The sequence below is a fragment of the Protomyctophum bolini genome (genome assembly GCF_963924005.1).
Source record: "Protomyctophum bolini genome assembly, chromosome: 5".
Taxonomy (NCBI): domain Eukaryota; kingdom Metazoa; phylum Chordata; class Actinopteri; order Myctophiformes; family Myctophidae; genus Protomyctophum; species Protomyctophum bolini.
Window position 1 is genome coordinate 12,024,867 of NC_137866.1, and position 22,500 is coordinate 12,047,366.

Consider the following 22,500-nt stretch of genomic DNA (forward strand, 5'->3'; position numbering starts at 1 on the left):
GCCTCCCTCCTTCTCTCTTTCTCTCTCATGTTTGGCCCACCACAGTCTCTTTCATTTCTATATTTGATCTCTGTCCTCTTTTTGTGCTGATTATTTTCCTTCCTTCCACATCCCCTCTCTCTCCATTAGGCCTTTTATCCCCCCCCCACACACACACACACACACACACACACACACACACACACACACACACACAAACACACACACACACACACACACACACACACACACACACACACACACACACACACACACACACACACACACACCCCCCACTCTCCTTCCATTCCTCCCTTCACTTTTCTCACCCTCTCGTTCAAGTTCTACTTTCCTTAACTCTTCCATGTATTTGAAATTTCTCCTTTCTTTCCACTCCCCTTACTTTCACTCTCTCGTGCTCCTATCTCCTCTCAACCACCCCACCCCACCCCACCCCCTCCTTCCTCTGCATCATTCCATCCAGTTGTGTCTTTGATAGGGCCATGTTAATCTGCAGTGACCTCTTCAGGTCACATTAAAGGTCGCCCAGCTTCACTTCCTAAAGCCCCTAGGGCCACACTCCTCCTCTCCTCATCCCTTGTACCCCCTTGTGCTGCTGGGATCCGGCTATAAAGCACGACCCCAGATCATCTCCCTGTCAGGGTGATTTTGAGTTTCATCTAATCTGGCCATTATTACACAATAGAAAAGTTTACTTGGAGATTTGATACCGCGATTCACCGTTGGCAGTGTTGTGCACGGTACATTCCTCTGTGCTAAGTTTAAGGGTGTAAAAATGGACTGAAATGAACATGTCCATTTGGGTGTACCTTTACGTACGTTAGCAAACCTGTTGGCACATATTCAATACTGTATATAATGCGCATAGGCTTAGAGTACATGAATTAATTGATCTTCATATCAATTAATTCATTAATTGATGAAATACTTCAAACTGACACAGATGACATTAATCTTCACTGCCCACCCAGTGTGAGTGATGTTTAATATGGTGGACATCGCAAACTCAGTGGGCCGTAAATTTCCATTCCCAAACTGTACACAGTTCTCTCGATCACCATCTAGGCTATGTTAAGCAATGGGTGCAAGTTACAATATCACCGTCTTGCACAGCAAAATACTCACTGTTAATTCATCCATCAACTCGGGAGAGTTTACAAATGCTACAAAATGGTAATTGTACACTCTGTGGATTAGATTCACACAGAGGATTCTTTTTCTTACTGCGTGCTGCTGTTGACAGCTGAGAACTGTTGTTCCTAAAATGTCCCCCCAATTTCTTCCTCCATTGTTGTTGTGCAGAACCGTGGGCGCTTGGCAGAGAAGCGCACCATCCCCCTGCCCCCGAACCGCGTGCCCAAGAAGGAGCTGGCCTCCATTTTCAGCAGTGACGACAGCGAGGGCAGTGAGCGGGCCAGTGGGGACCATGCCCACATCAAGCAGGAGGACGAGCTGCATTACAGTATCATGAGAAAGAGGTGAGGAGGATTCTATCATTTCTATGGCAGTGGTTTTCAACCCTTTTCATATCAATTGGACCATCATTTATTTTGCATTTGAGCCACGGACCACCATTTGAGGACATATTAACCTCTCAGACCCAAAACATTCTGTATTGATGTTGGTTCCATTATAGGAACCAACATCCATTAACAGGCAAACATTGATCAAAATAACAATTCTTCTACATTCTCTAATTGTGTAGACTTCTTGTAAATTAAGTAATGCAGATGTTTAACAATAATTTTACTCTTGAGAGTGTAAAATTGAATCAAATGGATCCGCACGGGTCAATTTGGTTTCATTTTACACTACCAAGAGTTAAAGATCTATAAGGGTCCATTTGGTTACGAACTCTCCATCATTTAGCTGAGGACAACCTGGAACCCCCTCAAAAACCACTGGTGGTCCCCGGACCACTGGTTGAGAACCACTGTTCTATGGCCATTACTTTTATGCAGTGGTGGAAAAAGCACTCAAAGTTTCTACTTAAAGTAAAAAATTATCAATACTGCAATAGGCTATAGAACTACTTTGTTACAAGTGAAAGTTTTCAGAATTCTGAAGAAGACTGAACTTCTCACCCTATCTCTGAGGGAGATGCCAGCCGCCCGTCGGAGAAAACTCATTTCGGCCACTTGTATGCGTGTCTTTTTCTTTCGGTCGTGACCCACACTTCATGACCATAGAGGTGAGAGTAGGAACGAAGATTGCTCGGTAGACAGATCAGCTCTCTTTTCGTCACAACAGTGCGGTACAGCGAGTGCAATACCACCCCTGCTGCTCCGGTTCTCCGGCTGATCTCATGCTCCGTCCTCCCCTCACTTGTGAACAAGTCCCCGACATACTTAAACTCCTTCACCTAAAAGTATTGGAAATTGGAAATACTCAAGTAAAGTACATATACCTCAAAAAAGTACAGTACTTAAGTAAATGTACTTTACACCACTGATTTTATGTAAGAAGAAATAAAGTCTGCCCTCTGGTAATGACTGTTTGTCCTGCACCTACTGTTATACAGTGCTGTAGCCTAGGTTTTTTCAGACGGTATTATTAGCAGACTGTATGCTTTATGTCTAAAACTTGGCCACGCCATACTACAGTATGTATAACGTATGACGGTAGACTACACCACTGCTCTTAGATCGTCGAGAGACTCCAGAGTGAAATATCACCGTAGTGATTTGTGGTATACCTCGCGGTGCCGAGTATTGGCCTACCCATATACTTTTGGAAAACAGGATGGAAACAAGTCAAATGAGTAGGCTACAAAAGAAGAGTAAATATGCAGAAAACATTATATAACAGTGCAGAAGAATGGTCTGAAACATACATTTTTACATTAAAGGTCGTGCAAGTTCATGACTTGGCTTCAGTGGTCTGTTGTGTACATACAGTACAGACATGTGGAGCTACCGTATGATGTGTTCATTGTTTTGGTGAGCTATGTTGTTGTGTGTTCATTGTTTAGCTGGTTTATGTTACTCCTGCCAAGTCACGGTGCATCTGGCTTGATGCAGAGAGATGGACACACACACACACACACACACACACACACACACACACACACACTCACGCATGCACGCACAGTCACACGCAATAACGTACACACGCAATAACGTACACACGCACGCACTCACTCATTAAAAATTTGAATTCGTGAAATGAGATTTCTGGCTTACTCTGATGCTACAAATGAAAATAATTAAAATGAGTACTTGTACTTAAAAACTAAACTAAATTCCTCTCCCCTTCACATTAGCCCTTTGAAACGTCATTTTCTTTCATCACCTGGCATGCTACTGTATGTGTTTACTTGTACGAGGCTACATAAACAGATTCTTATGACTCAGAAAGCAGGCAGAGTATAGGGGGAGGGGAGGGGAGGGGAGGGGAGGGGGGGGGGATAAAACATAATGCAGAATGTGTTCATTGATTAACCTCTGAAAATCCCCCCGCTGCTGCATTATAAGCAGCTTGTGCAACCTCATTACAGTAGGGGGATGTTTTTCATGTCTCGAGGCTGGCGTGTGACACAGAGGACAGCGCGGCAACTGTGAGGCCTTTAAATGGATCCACTAACCTTGTTTGAGACAGGGCTTCCCCTCCCCCTGACACTTGTGCCGCCAGCGCGCTAAGACGATAATGAATTTAAAGAACACTTATGACTAATATGTCAGGCTTTTACCCCCTTTGAAAGGCGGCGGACTTGCTGGAGCCGTAGCAGCTCCGGTCTGTCCCGGGCATCCGTCTGTCTGGGCCCCGTGCACGCTTTATCCCCCCCGCCCGGCCCGGCGTGGGCGGGCGGGCGGGCGGGCATCGGGAGGAACGGGGATAATGGGATGTCCAATCACGGAAATGTGATTTCCATTGACCGCAGGCTGCGTAAGTGAGTCGTAGAGGGGTCTTATCAAATTGGATTTGGCCAGTGGCTGGTGAAAAATATGGCGTGGACGGTTGTGTATGTGAGTGTTAATTTAACTCTATGAGAGTGTATGAATGTACATAATGTACATATTATGTACATCTTTTGAGTTATAGCGGAAGCACTGTTTTGCACCCTCTTGGTCAATGCAATTTGTTCTGTTTTGTAAGTCACAAACTGACATAATCAGGACACCACACCAACCATGTGGCAATTCTCAACAGCCACATTCTGCAGTTATGATAAAGAAACCTGTGGCCTGTAGAATGATGTTACCATAGGTACCCTACCTGAATAATGCGTTTTATATTAACTGTACATTATGTGAAGACATTGAGGGCGGGATAATAAGCCTAGAACCTTGGCATGCAGAGTACTTAAGTTATGAATAGTCTGTGGAAGTGTAGTGGAGTGCTGGTAAGCGCCGCCTTAGCAACCTGACGCACCACGTCAACGCTATTCTGATTCTGGTGGTGGGATAACAAAAACAACAAAATAAAAACATTCCAGTGTGTAGCCAGCATGCAACTCAACCAGATTTCAAACAAAGCACATACAGTATAGACCCACACAGACCTGTACATGAAATATATCATTAATCTATAATACAGTTCATCTATAAGTTAATCTATAATACAATGTATCTATAAGCTACCCGTAGCCTCCTATGTCCTATCCCAAGCCTTATGAAGATACTCTGAACAAGCAGAAACATGGCAAAATAGAGATTCAACCAAAGCACCACTCTCACACTTCACCGGGTCCAAATCAGCTATCATTACGTAACGTCACGTGTGATAAGGCAGCATTGTATTAGTCTTCATTATTCTGATATCGTCCACACCATGCACACCAACACGGACGGGAGCTTCTCTCGTCACCTTGTGTAGCGCTGCACACTGTAGGCGTTGGGGTCAGTTTAACTGGCTTTACATTCGGCACAGGTTTCTTCCAGCGTCGGGGTCGACAAGCGGCGTCTTGGTATATTAGTATATAGCTCATCATCCTTGAGGACGCCTTGTCAAGTTCATTATAAGCCCTGTCCGCTACATCTTTTAACCTGATTAATGTTAATGGCCACCAGCTTTACGGGCGATTAGTTTAGTAGGCCTTCCACGGGCAGCGAGCGTTCCTCCTCCTGCTGAGTCAGCGCAGAGCAGCTCCCGGCTGAAGCTGAGAGCCAAGCCTCTGTAATGAGCCGACAGAAAGTCACAGACGCTGCCTTTCAACTGTCATAACTACCTCAGAACAAGACGTACAGTACAGGGACAATCCCTTCATGTACGCTTGTCAATTTCAGTCACACACGTACATTGAAGGGAACACGGTACCTGGTTCTGGTTGCACCCTATACAGAGGCATTGACAATCACACCACAATAGACAGTTCTGGGGCTGTGTATTCACGGATTGACAGTGAGGGTAGCTGCCCCCGTTCTGTTAACAATTTTAACCCCTCGATGTCTCTATTTTGGGCAAGATGTTTCAAAGAACTACAAGCTCACAATGTGTTGTGAATTGAACATTTGAAAGATCTTTTTTTTTAAATTCACACTTATGTGTTTAACGTCGGATTCATGGAATTCATCTTGATGACCCTAAATATTTGATGGGGGTATAACTGATGGAGGAAGGCTTTAGTACTCAAGGGCATGTCTAACTGTTTGTTTCAGTTGGCTGTAGATAACAAGGCTTTGATTGGAAAGTGCTGACTGAGAGTCTGGGTAATTACCCAACAACCACCATGGATTTTAAAATGTACACCTGCTGAGGTCTGCCTTTCAGATGTATGGCACCACCCTTAAAAATAATAATAATGAACCGCCCCTATGCCTTTGCCAAAATAAATGTAGGTGTTTTCTCTGATTCTTAATCATGCAATATTATGAGTGGTTACCTGGACAGATTCTGCTAATCAATGTGGGGGAAATGTAAAAAAGTACAGCAGTTTAGATCTCAGGTTTTCAAACTGGGGGGGCACTTAAGGCTGGAATGCCACCCACTGCAAAAATAAAGGGAAAAGAATAGTAATAGTAGTAATATTTGACCTGGTAAGCCTATTTTGGGCTTGCCACTTATTGACGTTTCTAAAAACGTTTTACACTTTCTCTAAAATAGCAGATCTACAAGCTTTTGAAAAGCCATTTTGCAGTAGGGGGGGCCGCAGCCAGAGGCTATGGTTATTTGGGGGTCCTTGGCATGGAAAAGTTTTCGAACCACGGACCCCAAAGTATTTTAGATGGTAGAAGAGAGCCGTCATAATGGCTACAGACCTTATGCCTTCCATATAAGGCTAGGCAAAGAATGTACTGTAAACCAAATCAGGCCATTTGCATTGGTTTACATCCTATATGCTCTACTAACCAGATATGGATAATACTGGGTCTGTTTATGTAAAGACAGTCCCGTGCTATGAACAGTCTCTCTGTAGGGAGTAGAGCTGGCAAAGAATCCATATCCCAAAGCTCTGGGATGTGCAGTAGTGTAGTATACTGTTTTAGACAGTAGAGTTTCTTTGTCTTACCATGAAAGTTGTTTTAAGGTATGTACTGTATGTGTGTCTGGTTGACGGTTGTGGACTGGAACTCTTGCAGTAGTTTGGTGTCTGAGGCACATGTCGAGGAGTCTGTAAAACGGAAAATGATGGAATATCCTTGTGTTACTGTTCATAGATCCCGACAAGAAAGGACAAGCTGCTCTATGTCTGATGTCAATGCCAATCGACACCATGTCTGCTTGATGTATTGGCGTGCTTTTGGAGTTTCACTTTTAACACTCACCTTTTTATAGATAATGTTAGCTCCTTTATATGCTGTATCTAGATCTGCACTGGCACATATTGTTAATGGGTGCATTGTGCTCAGTGTGGGAGATTACCACAGAGAAGCCAGAGAGAGACGGATGAATGAGTCAAGCTTCTGAACGTCCTTTTGTACTTGACATTTCCTCCTCATGGCTTTATTGAACTAGTACGCCGTTGCCACTTGCCAGGAAGAGCATCATGGACAGTGAGAAATTCCTGGAAATTGCTGTCCTCTAAAAGCGCTAATTTCAGCTTGGAAGTCTAAGAGCTTTCTAGATGTTTTTTTTTTTGCTTGCTTCACTGCATGTCATTGTTTACTTTACCATGGTAACACAGCTATACAACAATTTAGTGGCGGATTTGGTGTCACTTGACGTAAGATGTTGAATAGTTTCCACATGCACGGAACACACGATGGCATCTATTTACGATATCCTCTTGTCAAAAGAGGATATCAACAAAAGATGATCAACAGAGCTCTAGCAGTTTAGTAGCAGATCTAGTGCTAGTTTGAAAATAGGAGTTTATGGTTTCCAGAAGAGCAACATTTGTCTTGTGTTACCATCCTGTTAAAAGAGGATATCAACAATCCATGATGATGAGCCTGTATCATTTTCGTGATGTCTCTCAACCAGAATGCTGTTTGTGCTAAACAAATTGTAACACAGACAATGTGACTATGCCCAATCTGAATTCGAAGCAGAATTTAGCGACAGAAATCATACAGTAAGGATGAGTGCCGGCTGTATGAGAGTGAGACAGCACACAAAATTAACACCAACGCCAAGCAGCAAATTCATGGCTACATAGGGAGAGGACTCGCGCGCAACATGGCCGGCCCACTGTATATTTTATTTCCATTGTACATTTCTCCTCTCCCTCGGCTACCTTATCGACCTCACATCAGCTTGTAGAGCGGAGGAACAACAAGGAGAAGCCCAAGAGGAGCCCAGCTAGTCTTACTTATTTATGTATCTATTTCTGTATTTATTCATTACTCCCTCTGCTTGCCGGGATCCCAGTGGCAGCCTGCTTTTCGATCCGACTGTGAGCAGCATGAGAATGGTGTCTTCCTTTGTCCACAGGAAGCAGACAAAACATAGAATGTATATGGATCCATATTCCCTGCTTTGAGCTTTGCCTTTCCTCACATGTGCATATTTTCCCCTAAACACGAAACTCTTCACATTTTATTGTCTTTTCACAAAAGCATAGGAGAAGCTAGACACTGCCGATTCCCTCTGCTTCTCTGCGTTCTCGCCCAAGTCCACATCTTACTGTGCTGTGGTTGTTGAATATTACATATTGCTTGGTCGAATTTGAATATTGCTGGAGCCAGCACGGTGGGCCACCTGTGCAGGCTTGGAAGAGGCTGTGTGGTCCGTCTATTGTCTTGGGGGTAGAGGAAGGTCCTTTTACCTGCAAGCACCAGATGTTAGGCACAGTTTGTGTCCTCTTTCTCTCTCTCTCCCTCCCTTCTCTCACACACTTTCTCGCTTTCTGTAACTCAATTTCTCGCCTGCTCTCTCTCTCTCTTTGTCTCTGTCCCTCTGTATCTCTCTCTCTCTCTTTGTCTCTGTCCCTCTGTATCTCTGTCTCTCCGTCTGTCTCTGTCTCTTCCTCTCTTTCCCTATATCTGGCCCCTTCTCTCCTCACCCCGGGCCCACACTGTCTGTCTGTTTGCCAGCACTCTCCCAGTAGTGGTGTGAGACGTGGCGTCAGGGTGGCCCAGGCAGCCAGCTTATGCCAGCTCACCTCCCTGACCTCCAGGCCTGGTACCTTAGCGTCTCTTGCCAAAGTCTCAGTGGGGCACAGCGGGCCGCGCGCTGTAAACCTGTTCCCTTGCCAACAAAAGAGGCTTTTCGTGTCATTTGGACTGTTTTGAACGCTCACTCCCCACCAGAAGGGTATAGAGAAGGGGCCTCAACCTTTTCTCAATGAACGTTCCAACAGCGTCACTGGAAAGCGTCCTTAGTGGCAGTTTTTAAAAAGTCTACCAATGAATAAACTACATTTGGCAGGCTTAGTTAAGCCAGACCGGTGGGGATATGTGCTGGTGAATTACAGTATGAACTCATTGACTGCCAGCCCTCCCCTGTTCCCCCCTTGCCAGCCTTTTCGTTATAACTGACCTTTTCGTTTAGCGTTATTTATTTATTTTTCCGCACCCCCAGTGTTCACAGAGGGGAAAAAAATCTATTTGGACTATGCATTCAAGAAGCGGATCAAGATCGGATTTTGCGATCTCGTCGCGTCCTGTTTCCTTTCGGACTGCGACTTTTTACACAAGCAGTAGCAACATTCGGTCTGTAACCAATCAGACTGAATCAGAAGTAGTTTTTTGTTGGTCTGTGTAGGTGAAATGGAGACTGCTGCCAGACAAGCTATCTTGCTCTGCAATTGGCTAGTTTAGTTTGTTGTTAGGCCATATCCTGGAGGCATGACTACAGTGTTATTGGCTAGTTAGTCAGGCCAACTGGCCAACCACAGCTATAACTTCATCACTCAGTCTATGCATCTGCAGTGTGTAGGCCGCATGTGTAGGGAACAGATAACACAGTCATGCATGCACGTTTTAACATACCGGAGTCAGTCACCCACCCACCCACCCACCCAACCAGCCAGCCAGCCAGCCAGCCAGCCAGCCAGCCAGCCAGTTGGTCAATAAGTGACATGACCTCGTATTGGCCAGGCCTCGCAGCGAGCAAAAAAAAATGCTGTACAAGTTAGAATTGTAACAAAAAACTTACCGGAAAAATCCCATGTGGGGCTTCTGGTATTTTACCATATTTCCGAACGGTACATCACTTTGGTGTATAGCAGAGGAAGTGGGTTAAACGAACAGCAACATAAATGCAGTTATACCTATGAGAACATCATGATATCATTAGTGTACAGCAGGACACCAGGAGTGTCCATGACAGACTTTGGGATATTAGCGGCACACTAATCATCATCCCTCCCGATGTCTGGGTCAGAATGTCTGTGCCATAGATGAGGCATGGCGGGGGTTGGGAGGCATTCACCAGTTTAGGGATGAGCCGGAGGATGAGATGATTGTCTCCGGCGTGCACCTAGATGATAAGAAGGCTCATGTCCTTCTTAGCTATCAGCGGGCCCAACGGCCACACTATAACCTACCCGCCCCCGCCCCACCCTATACCCCAAGGTCTGCACCCTCTATCCTCAACCCCCCCACCTCTCCCGCCCAGATAAACCTTGCCTCAGGGACCGCTGACTCAGGCAACCTGGTCTTAAAACGCTGTGCCCCCTCCGTCCCGTCCCCCCCATCTTTCAGGGTTAGAGTGTGACCTTGGACATTTTGGGAGGGAGGAAAGGGAGGGGGAAGGATGATGACAGAGAGAGGGAGAGGTGAGAGAGGGGGAGTGGCGGGGGGTGGGGTGTGTGCTGGGCCCTCATTAGCCAGGCCAAGACGGGACGGCCCAGGAAAAGAGCACTAATTACCCCCACTAACAATGTCCTTGCTGCTCGTGGCTTAGAGTGGCCACTTTGCTGTGGGATAATAACCACATATTGTAGCCTCTCCGAGAAGTTCAGTACAGTATTAGGAGAATCACTTGGAGTGATGGGCAGAGAGTATGGTTATAGGGAAGTGGTTAGTTCCAAGGTCGCAGTAGTATCCAGTGTGTGTGTGTGTGTGTGTGTGTGTGTGTGTGTGTGTGTGTGTGTGTGTGTGTGTGTGTGTGTGTGCGTGCGTGCGTGCGTGCGCGTGTGTGCGTGCGTGTGTATGCATGCGCATGTACATACTGTATGGGTGTGCATGTGTCTGTTTTTATAAGACTGATGCAAATCCATTGTTATCCTCAATCAAAGACACACTCAGGGTCTCGTCATTCTCTTGAAGAGCCTTGCCGGGCGTTCAGGGTCAGCTACTGTAGCTACTAATTTTAGCAACTTGCCTTCTAACAGAATAGAAGTCTGTCATTATTCCCCGAGAAGTTTGCAGTCACGGTCAAATCAAGCGTCTCCTTGCCTAGCAACCGGTCGTGACTGTTTTGTCTGTGTCTTGCTTCGGAGTCATCGGTTCTCCGTGACTGAGAAGTGGCTGCTGTAGCCGACACAGTCAGCGTCAGCCCCCCCCCCCCCCTCTTAAGTTTGCCTGCATCTGTGCTGTTAGCGTGTGGAAAACAGCTTGGCGGGCGACAGCCTGACATTACAGCCGGAGCCTGTAATCATGGGGCTGTAAAAAACCCAAATCCAGCAGCCGCAAACAGTGTGGCCTCGTCATAGCGGTGGCGGATAAGAACCATGCACTGCTTCTGTCCCAGAGAACTCCTCCTGCCTGGTGCCGTGTCACACCATGCAGACCCCCTTCATAGAGGACTCTGTTTTCAATAAAACATGCCAGAGTTAAAAGCAGCAGTCCAGTTAACACTGCCCAATTTGTTAACCCTGCAAGAGGCATAAATCTGACATGTATGAACATGTATGGTGTATATGGTTCTAATCTATAAAACGTGGAGAAAGCTGAACTCTTCTAGCATTCTGCTGAGGTGAAATATAACAAACAGTTGCTATTACGGTGTGTTATGAACGGTTCTGAACTTCTGCTGGGATGTTCCGTGATGTAATACTGGTGACAAATTGATTGAACAATAGACACTTGACAACATCACAGAAAAAAAAGAAAACCCACAGCATTACGTTGAGCCAAAACCTTGCCCAAATGACGTCTGTAACTCTCTCTCTCTCTCTCTCTCTTACCACGCAAGCTGGTGACCATTACATTGCGTGCGACTCACTGAACCCAGCACTCCCTCAAACACTTAAAGCCCTATTTTCCATCATTGTACCTTTTTAATGCGATCAGCATGCTAATCAGATTGTGTATTAAATACCTCCATGACACAGTTGTGTTGTTGTGTTACGTTTGTGGAGTGGACTGGTGGAGCAACGGACGGCCCCACCGCTAATCTTTAAACGTCCTTATCCGCTCCTCCTCCGTCACCTGCTCCTCCTCCTCCTCTTTATTCTTATCTCGCCAAATCTCTTATCTCGTCTTTTGTTCTTCTCGTCTCCTGCTCTTCGCTGGGGTGCCGAAGAGCAGGGGCGGTTGTTCTGGGAGACAGAGAGTAGTTGTTTTCCCGTTGAGGTGAAGATACTGTAAATCTGGACGCCTGTCCGTTTGTTTGTGTTGCCGCATGGCTCATTTTCATCGTCCATCGTGTAATATTGATCAAATGTATCAGTTCTGTGCAATCGCTGTTCCGCATCTATTGTCTTCCCTGAGACGCGGTTATTATCTATTATCCACACCCATCTAAAGACGCCGTTATTCATGTCGTAGCACATTATTCACCCGCCTGTCTGTCTCGCGCCGCGCTGATTTGGGGAACTGATAACAAAAGAAAAAGGAAAACAAATAGAGCCATAACAGCGTTTTAAGCTGATAAACTACTTATGAGTTATGATTGTGTTATGATGAGCTGGGCTGAGACCCAAAAGTGCTGGATGCACTAGTCTGTCACAGTCTATTACTGTACATAGAACCCCAGCCACTTACTGTAGAGCTGGCCGCCAACAGGCGCATGATAGTACATTCAGGATATAGACACACTGCTGTGAAGATAGTGGATTTCTGTGGCTGGGTTTGTGTATCTGTATTGTCCTTTTGTCTCTGCTAACTGTGTCTCTGTGTCTCTCTCTCTGTGTGTGTGTGTGTGTGTGTGTGTGTGTGTGTGTGTGTGTGTGTGTGTGTGTGTGTGTGTGTGTGTGTGTGTGTGCGTGCGCAGTCGTGACAGTGACCTATCTACGATCATCTCCAATCTGCACCACACGAGACAACACGGTATGCCAGAGGGCCAGTCCGTCTCCGACCACAGCACCAGCACTGGACACACAGGTAGGTCCACACACCCTGTGCTGTGCTGTGTGTGTGTGTGTGTGTGTGTGTGTGTGTGTGTGTGTGTGTGTGTGTGTGTGTGTGTGTGTGACGTGTGTGTGTGTGTGTGTGTGAGTGAGCAAGTGGGTATACTGTACGGTCAAATTGGGAGTTTTGCTTTAACTCAGAGAGTATGAAAATAGACTTGTGATGTGGTCCACTTTTTCACTCTCGGGTTTAAAATAACCCAATTGCACTGTGTTGTTGTACTTAATGCAGTCAAAGACAAGGACGTGCAAGAGGTTTTTATTCCTTTCATTTTCTTCTTTTGCCCTCGCCCCTTTTCAACAGATAACATTAAACATTGCATTTGGTCCTTCATTTACACCAATTTGTTTGATTGGGGGAATTTGCCAAATTGCTATAAGCTTATTACTTAGTCCTGAAGGTCGTTCTTCAGATGATTACTTAATGTTCCTCTCACATTCTCCACCGCACAAAACACAGTTTTCTTTAACCCCCCCTTTTAAATGACCTCTGAATAAAATGGCTTTGTTTGCCATTAATCCAGTTTTATGTGAGGAAAGGAACCATGGTGTGTTTGCTAAGCTGACAGGCTTATAGACAGAAATCATCTTTCAAGTACCCTGTAGCTTCTTGGGGATTTTTGTTTTGTTTTCGTGAAACCCCACAAATTGAAACATGGGTGTAAAAAGAGGCAGATTGTCCTTCTTTATGAATACAGCAATTAACCTAAATGTATGAGTCTTGTTTCGACATCACTCATTCTACCTCTCTGTGTTTCCTACAGTATGTGGTCTCCAAAATGTAGACAAACCAATTCCATGTGAATTAATTTGGTATTGTGTAGATATGTTCAGCAATCTGAGACAGACACATATACAGTGTTGACCTTCTGGCCTGTGAACAGAATCAAATGTTACACACTCCACAGACAAATTAAATTAAACAAATCACCATGTTAATCATGAAAAATCTCTTTTCGGCTCAGATGAACATTTCAGTATTCAAGAGTAAAAGAGTTTTTGTAGCATGATGTGCAAGGAAATGTTGGTGTGGAAGACTCCGCCCTACTGTACTAACAATAAAATCTCTAATATGCTCTAATAACGTAATACAAGTTAGAATACAAGTACGGTACTAAGTAGGGCTTTCACTTCTAGTGATTTTTACTAGTTGACTAGTTTACTAGTCGACTAGTTGTTTAACTAGGCCACCTATTATGTAAAAATCTTTTATTTTTTTCAATATTATTTGTACATTTAAAAACACATGTACATTGGTGACTATCCTGCCACACTAATAGCCAGCGCAACACCCTGTGCTTTGTCCGCCTTCTCCTACCAAACCACACATCTCATCATTCCCCTTTTCACTGCACACACACATACACACACGTGCGCACACACAGGGCACAGCAGCTCTGCACAGTACAGTACAGTACAGTACAGTACAGTACAGTACAGTACAGTACAGTACAGTACAGTACAGTACAGTACAGTACAGTACAGTACAGTACAGTACAGTGGAGTAGAGGACAGTGCAAAGGACTACATTATACTATTCCCGCTAGGTTGCCACATTTACGACATCCAGGCAACTTGGTATATAGAAACATTGCCACTTGCCATGCTTGCTTTTAGATGGAAATAAAAACAATAGGGCCACTCAGCCAGGTTGCCAAGTTTGCCCTTTCCAACCAACTGGATATGTGAAAACATCATGGGTTGCCATGTTTGCTTTTCCAAGTAAAACAAAAAACAGTATCGACTATTGCCCTCCCGCTATTGTCTTCTTCCCATTTGCGACGCGTGGCGGTAGGATGAGCAGGGAACCCCCCCCCCTTTTTTTTTTCTTCTTTTTTTTCCTTATCAACTACTCAACTAGTATACCAACTAGTGTATTTACTAGTCGAGTATAGTTGCTTAAAGCCCTAGTACTAAGTAATAATTAATAAACTGTATAGAGGCTTGAATTAGTTTTGTTCCCTGGGTTACTGAGGTAGAATGTATATCTCTAAGTTGCAGTACGAAAAGAAAAAAGAAAAGCAGAATATAAATGGATGAATAATGTTCCCTGTTGCTGACCAGGGCATGAACCCGTCCTCTCTCATCCCATTAGCACCGAGGGGCACTGAGTGGCATCATCATCCTAGACCCAACACCTCCGCCCCATCTCCCTCTCTCTGATCTCATGTCTGGCAGATTAATTGCGCATGCGGGAGCCTCTAATATCACGCGGGTGGGGTGGACATTGGTGGGTGGAGGGTTGGGCTTGGTGTCAGTCTTATTTAAGCCTCACAAACAACAGCTACACCCAGAGACTCGGACCTCACGGTGGGCCCCAACGAGACCAGTCAGTTAGGTAATATAGGGTGGGTCTTCTCTCCTTACAGCCGTATTAGTTGGCCAAACAGCCAGTTCCAGCCAGTGTCTTAGGCCCTGGGTTTAGGCGTATCTGCCCTAAAGTCTAATTGTCTGATAAGATAACCACCCCAGGGTTAGCCCCGCCCCCCATGGGACAAAATATCTTCGCCAAAAATAGGCAATGTACTGCTGTTTTCTCTGAATATTCTCCCCAGAATAGGGACGGTATAGTATCATGTGGTTGAATCGGCATCTTAATGGATGAGTAGCATGCGGTGTGTCCCGTATCAGAGGAGGTCCAACGCTCTCAAATCTGTCAGTTTGAGCATTAAAGGCAGATTTAACAGGCTGCTTAAGCGGCTCACTCCGTGTCTGTAAACAAGTCGAATCCCATCAGACACTGGCTTTAACTCTTCTGTCTGCCAGTGAAATTAGACTCACACTCAGACACACGACGCGTCGCGCACACCTACAAATAATAAACAAACAAACACACACACACACACACACACACACACACACACACACACAGATTACATGCACCTAAAACCCGCAGGTTCAAACAGAGGAGAGAGAGGTTGATGAGGGCCAGGTATAAACATGTGATCCTGGCCTTGTTTGTGCGTAATTCACAAATTAATTAATTAATTGTTGGTCAAACTATAGACATTTACGCTGAATTAGAAGGTGTATATACCGGTAGATATAAGGAGTGAGAGTATATACAGGACAGGTATACTATAAATAAAGATAGCCATATAGAGATAAATATGAATAAGAAACATTAGATGAAACGATATACGAACATTGTGTACGTACGTTGGCAGCCCCAAGTGGCAGCAGATATATAAGATTATAGATCTTCACTTCGTGCTGTGCTATGAGCTTGTAGATCTGCTTTTTTATCTTTGAATTTATATTTTAAAAAATTAATGCAATGTCTGGCTTTCAGAAATGACGTCATGTGACAGCCAAGTCTATATGGAAAAACATGACCCCAAAAAACAGCCCCTCCCCCGCCAAAAAAACCACCCCAAAAAAACCCAGGACCCAACTGGTGACGTCATGTGGCAGCCACAATGGGCACTGTGGCTCTCTTTGCTTCTGGGGGTCTCTTGAACTAAATATGTTTAGATGGGGGCCTTTCTTTGACATGAAAAAGTTTGAGTGCTCACCCCGAAGGCACGAATGTTACCTGACAATTTCTTTGTGTTCCGTAATATTCCTCATTGTTTAATAAGTAAGTGTTTGAATCCCATCTGTGTCTATAAATGCCATGGAGCCTATAATACCGGCTTTTACCTGCTGCACCACAACTTCCGGCAGATATTAATATAATATACGGCTCAATGGCACAGATGTGATGAAAACACTGCTTTATTATGGAATATTATCACGGAACGCAAAGAGCCCGCATGGTTGGGTAACATCCGTGGCTCCGGGGATGAACTTGTAGCCTACATTTATGATGTATCCAGTCCAAACACTTTTTGGGGGAAAGTTCACAGAGACTATCATAGATAGGAAAATGTCAGAATCGATAGAATAAATCTATGCCATGTCTTGATCCAAGCCAAGGCTGGCTCACACAAGACCACGGATACTCACTGCAGTAAAAAAATATATACAGCCTCATAATTGGGGGAGATGGGCTGATCTTATACATTTTCAATTCCTCCTGCGATTTTGATTCGTAAAATTGCTTAAACATCTTTCAGGGTACTTTAAATCAGCGGCTCCCAAACTTTTTAGCCTTTTTGGCCCATGAGGCCAATTTGATAGTGGAAATAGTAGATCTACAAGCTCACAAATGTGGCGCTTTGTGCCACGATGTGAGCTTGTAGATCTGCTATTTTCACTACTTCCTAATTTATGGAATTTCCTAAATTTGTATTTTATTTATTCATGAAATTACTGGAGAAAAAAATCATCAAATTTGTTTTTAATTCATGAAAAATGTAGCTTGTTTCTTTTTTTAAGATTTGTTTTTGGCTTTTCTGCCTTTAGGGGAGAGACATGCAGAAAAGGTCGTCATGAACGGGACTCGAACACGCGACACGCTGTCAGGCCAGAGCCTATATGTGGCATGCACCTGGACCGCTAAAAACAAAATGTAGGAAACCAAAAATAAAAGGACCCATAACAATGTGTCCCGACCCATTGTTTGGGAACCAGTGCTTTAAATAATTATCACGTAGCATATTATCACCGTCTCTACTGGTGCAGCGGTTACTATATAGTGGATATCCCTCTTTCACATCGACGTGTTGGAGGTCTGGCTTCCGACGTATAGGCAGCTATAACGTATTGGAACTGTGAACGGAGTGGACTGGCAGATATTTGTCTTGGAGGTGGATCCGACAGCAGACGCACAGAGACACTACTGCCGTCAGTCTACGATATATTGTGTTTACTCTGTGCTGTCTGTCTGTCAACTCCTCTGTTTGACTTACCCTCTCCAAGTGTTTAGCTTCTACCGCTGAGCTGTGGTTAGCGGAACGGATAGGAGAGGGAGACGGCTAGATAACTGGTAGAGAGAGAGAGAGAGAGAGAGAGAGAGAGAGAGGCAGAGACAGAGAGATGCAGAGACAGAGAAAGAGAGAGAGACAGGGACAGACAGAGAGACAGAGAGAGGGAGACAGGGGCGTGGAGAAGGAGAGTGTGAGACAGAAAGACGGTAAAGAAAGGAAGAGAGGAAAAGAGGAAGAGAAGGAGAGAAAAAGAGAGCGAGGGAGGGGGAGCGAGAGAGTTAAAGTGGCGACGGAAGAAAAAAGTTTGTAAAAAGGCGGAGGAGAGGGAGAGATGAATGAGTGTGGTGCTGGTATCAGGGGAGGGCAGACGGAGGCTTTGGCGACGGGGCGACAGAAGTGTTTGTGTGTGCGACTGTGTGTGCGACTGTGTTTGTGCGCGCGCGCGCGCGTGTGTGTGTGTGTGTGTGTGTGTGTGGGTCAGGAGGAAAGGGAAACAGGCTTGCTGGGTCGTCTCTGCGCCAGAGTGGGCCGTTAATTAAATCCGAGGGACAGACAGGAGGGCTGCCTCCCCCCTCTCTCTCTCTCTCTCTCTCTCTCTGTCTCTCTCTCTCTCTGTCTGTCTCTCTCTCTCTCTCTCTGTCTCTCTGTCTCTCTCCCTCCCCCAGCCCCTGGGTACTCAGAGGCTCCGTGAAGGGGGAGAGGCAGGGAGGTAGAGAGCAGAGGAAGGGCGGAGAGGAGGAGGGGGAGGGGGGGCAGGGGCGCCGGCGCTCAGTGTCTGGCTGCCTGTGGAGACTGTAAACCATGGCTCTGCGGTCAGGACAGAGACTCAAACAGGCGGATAAGGTGTTTTTGGTCTGCTGTGTTCTCTCTCTCTCTCTCTGCCTCTCTGCCTCTCTCTATCTCTCTCTCTCTGCCTCTCTCTCTCTCTCTCTCTCTGCCTCTCTCTCTCTCTCTGCCTCTCTCTCTCTGCCTCTCTGCCTCTCTCTCTCTCTCTCTATCTCTCTCTCTCTGCCTCTCTCTCTCTCTCTCTCTGCCCCCCCCCCTCATCGCTCCCTGTGTTCAGACTTTTACAAAGGCAGTTGAAGTCTGACAATGGTGTGTGTGTTGTGTGCATGCATGCGTGCGTGCGTACGTGCAACGTGCATGGTGGGTCGGGGGCTGTTGTGCAGTCAGTGGTGTTGGTTTAGTTTGAGCGTGTATATTATGTGCGTGTGTTTGTGTACACACGCACCTTTGCCTTTAATGTGTGGTTTTAGATGCTGTCAACGTGAAACTCTGCACAAGTCTGTGCAACAGTTTTATTCTGATTGCAAGAGAGCTGTAGAGATAGGCTGCTTTCACGTAAAGAAAAAATCACACCCGTGTGAACTGAGCGGTGCAGGCTGCTCAACAATACCGCTGGCTATGGCTGCAGTTATAGTTATACTGCTCAGTGTGAATGGCCCTTTAGGCTGCTCAACAGTGCCCAGTTTGGTCACCCAGTGGTATTGCAGCTGTTGAAGCCTCCTACTCGTACAGTCACACGTACACTCAGACTCAGACATGCATTACACACACGGCCAGTCATCGGGGTGGTTATGCACCACTCAAAAAGTGTTGCATGGATGCTGCTGTGTCATCATATCAGGTGTAGAGCAGAGCAGAGAAAAATAGATGGAATATATATTTATTGAATACAAATGAGCAATATATTTATTATGTTTTGGCGATGAATTGGATCTGCTTTTAGGTACTCAGATCAAGCGCATCAGTCCCAACCATAGGGACTCCGAATCCCCCGTACCTAAACAGCAGATCCAAAACGACAGGTGGTAGCTGGGGTGGAAGAGGGTGAGCAGCAAAAGTTTAGGCAGACAGCAGCGCAACAGTATCAGTGTGCAGCAGTGTCAGTGTGCAGCAGCAAACAAGCAAGCAGATTGAACAGTGCAAACCTCCAGTTTAAATAGCCGGTATAAAGATGGGATGAGTGTGTGATTGGATGAAGTGAATCATGTGAACGTGATGCTGAGGCGGCCCAATTAGAGATTTCTGGCTGAACTTGCTCTGCGCATGTCTGTGACTGTGTCTGTGTGTTTGATATACTGTAGGTTCTAGTCACAATAGGATGATATATTTATACATCTCAAACGTTTTAATTTGAGTTGTAGTTGACTAAATCTAGGTACAGTAAGCACTACATCTAAAACCACACATTATAGGCAAAGGTGCGTATTTATACAATACACAAACACACGCACATAAATACATGCTCAAACCAAACCAACACCACCGCACAACAGCCCCAGACTTTGTTGACAAAAATGTGTATTTTGGCAGGCCTTGATGGCATCGCAATGGCTGCTTTTACACTTGGTTGCATGCTGAATATAGCAGATCTACAAGCTCACACCGCTTGTAGATGTGCTATTTTCAGAAGCGCAACCAAACATAACATGATTTGTCTTTTAGTTTTACTAGATCGCTTCTTCATTAGTCATTCCCCAACATTTTAGTCTAGTTTTTATTTGTTGATGAAAATGTCAATATATTCAGTCTTTAACACTAAACGGAAGCTCTCAGGTCAAGCGTCAAGCTGATTGATCGTCTGGAATGGCCGACCTGTGTTTTTAAATAACTTTTCCTCCAAGTACAGATCTAAGATCAGATTTCCTTATCTCAATCCTTTCCTTTTCACGTATGTGAAAAGAATCAGCAGCCAGGGAAATTAGTAGATGAATGCACATTTTTGTGATATATTTTAAATATTAAATATTTTAATTATCATACTGATCACCAGTTGTGATGATCCAAAAGTCCTGTTAGTGGTCAGTAAAAAGGCTATAGAGCAGCAAAGTCTCACGTCAATATCGCTAGAGGCCGCTATGCGCTATTACACGGGTTTGTGTATATTTTTATCTGAATTAAGATGACCCAATGTTGTTCTCCATAGAGAAATGACTTCCGCAAACCAGGATATGAGCGAGCCACGCCAGGACCTCTATAGGCACAGCATTCAGATCTTTGGCTTAGCCTTTTAGAGAGCAGGAAACCCTTTACTGCACAGCATGCAGTCAATTATACAAAAACAAACGGGGAAACATGAATGTCACAGGTAGCCTAATATTGTTGCAATCAATACAGTTTGAATTAGCAGGCAAATTGTGTGTGTGACATATAAATCTATCTCCTCTTTAAAGTAGTACTAGTAGAGGGGAATTTACTGTAAGTCGGCCAGGCCGTCGTTTGTAAACAAAGACACGCACGCACACACAAACACACACAAACACACACACACACACACACACACACACACACACACACACACACACACACACACACACACACACACACACACACACACACAGATAAACAGCATGTAAACTTGGTGCCTCTGTGCAAATTAATTTGTTTTTCAAGCTTTAATTATCCCGCTCGCCCTCCCTCCATCCCTCCCCTATAATCCATGATTTTTTTCCCTTGGCTGTAAGTCTCTCTCTCTCTCTCTCTCTCTCTCTCTCTCTCTCTCTCTGTCATCACTCTCTTTCTCTCTCCCCCCCCCTCTCTCTCTCTCTCTCTCTCTCTCTGTTACACACTCTTTCCTTCTCCCCTGGGGGTGCACTGTTAGAGGGAGAGATAGAGACAGACATACAGAGGAACAGTGTAAGGAGCTGTGTGTGTGTGTGTGTGTGTGTGTGCGCGTGTCATCGTGGTGCATCCCTCTCGGCATGAGAGCGGAAGCCCCCCTCTCTCCCCCCTGCCCCGCCGGCCCGCCCACCCTCTACATCATCATCATCATCCTCGCCTTCCTCCCTCCCCCCTCCCAGCTGCGTCGGGCCGTAAGCCAATCAATGACGGGGCTTTCAGGGCCGGCGGAGGGCCCCACGATCAGCGCTGGGATCAATAAGTTATTAGGCACCATTCTGTCAGCTGTAATGTGGAGATTGATCGGGGGGTCCGTGGGCTGGCGGCCCACCCCATGTCACGCTCCGTACACCCCTCCCCCCACCACCACATATAGACACACACACACACACTCACTCCCCCACTGTCGTCCCCCCCCTATAGCCAGCCACCCCCCACCCCCCGTTCGCCGGCCTGATAAAGATGACAGATTAACGGACTATAAGGGGAGGAATTAAGGAGTCTGGCTGTCTGAGCTGTCACCGCGCACCCGCGGGAAGGGCCCGCGCACGCAGAACCAGAGGATGACAGTGAGAGGAGAGAGAGAGAGAGAGAGAGGGAGAGGGAGAGGGAGAGAGAGAGGGAGAGAGGGAAAGGGAGAGAGAGAAGGAGAGAGAGAGGGAGAGGGAAAGGGAGACAGAGAGGGAGACAGAGAGGGGGAGGGAGAGAGAGAGGGGGAGAGAGAGGGAGAGAGGGGAGACAGAGGGGAGGGAGAGAGAGAGGGAGGGAGAGAAGGAGAGAGAGAGGGAGAGAGAGAGAGGGGAGAGAGAAGGAGAGGGGGAGAGGGAAAGGGAGAGAGAGAGGGAGAAAGAAGGAGAGAGAGAGGGGGAGGGAAAGGGAGAGAGAGAAGGAGAGGGAGAGAGAGAGAGAGAGAAAGGGAGAGAGAGGGATGAGATAGGGAGAGGGAGAAGGAGGAGGAGAAGAAGAAGAATGTTCCCTTGTCTGATGGTGCGCCTTGGTGGCGGCAGAGTGAGAGAGAAGCGCTTCGGGGGCCCTGCTTCTCTCTCTCTCTCTCTCTCTCTCTCTCTCTCTCTCTCTCTCAGCTCTGCACGTCCCCCCCCCCACGTCCCTCTCCCCCAGCCCCCCCCCCCAACCCCCCTCCTCCCTCGTCCGCTCAGTGGGAACACGGGGAGAGGAGGTTAACCTGTGAGGAGCACTGGAGACGGAGGAGGGGGGGGGGGGGGGGGGGGGGGGGGGAGCGGGAGGAGTTTCACTTCTGATGAAAAAACTGTGGCGCAAATGCTACAAAGTTCACTTTGATCGTGTCAAGTACGATAGCATTGTTTTTTTGTTTTTTTTGCATTCTTTTTTTATAGATAGCCTGAACAGTACTGTAAGAATCTATTGTCACATCACAGTTAGTAAAGTAAAAAAAAGTGGGTGAAATTTGTTCTTGTGCATTGAGTCGAAGAA

The 22,500-nt window shown here is 45.9% G+C and overlaps 1 protein-coding gene across 1 annotated transcript in view; it reads left to right on the forward strand.

Moving 5' to 3' along the window:
* The window catches only part of LOC308314946 (uncharacterized protein), a gene marked incomplete at both ends in the record, with an annotated part of 55,549 nt that overhangs the window by 19,892 nt on the left and 13,157 nt on the right, over positions 1–22,500 (forward strand). Inside the window, 2 exons of the mRNA XM_080762770.1 lie at positions 1,303–1,478; positions 12,481–12,590. Of these exons, the coding sequence (XP_080618896.1) occupies positions 1,303–1,478; positions 12,481–12,590 (286 nt within the window). The remainder of the gene's footprint in view (positions 1–1,302; positions 1,479–12,480; positions 12,591–22,500) is intronic.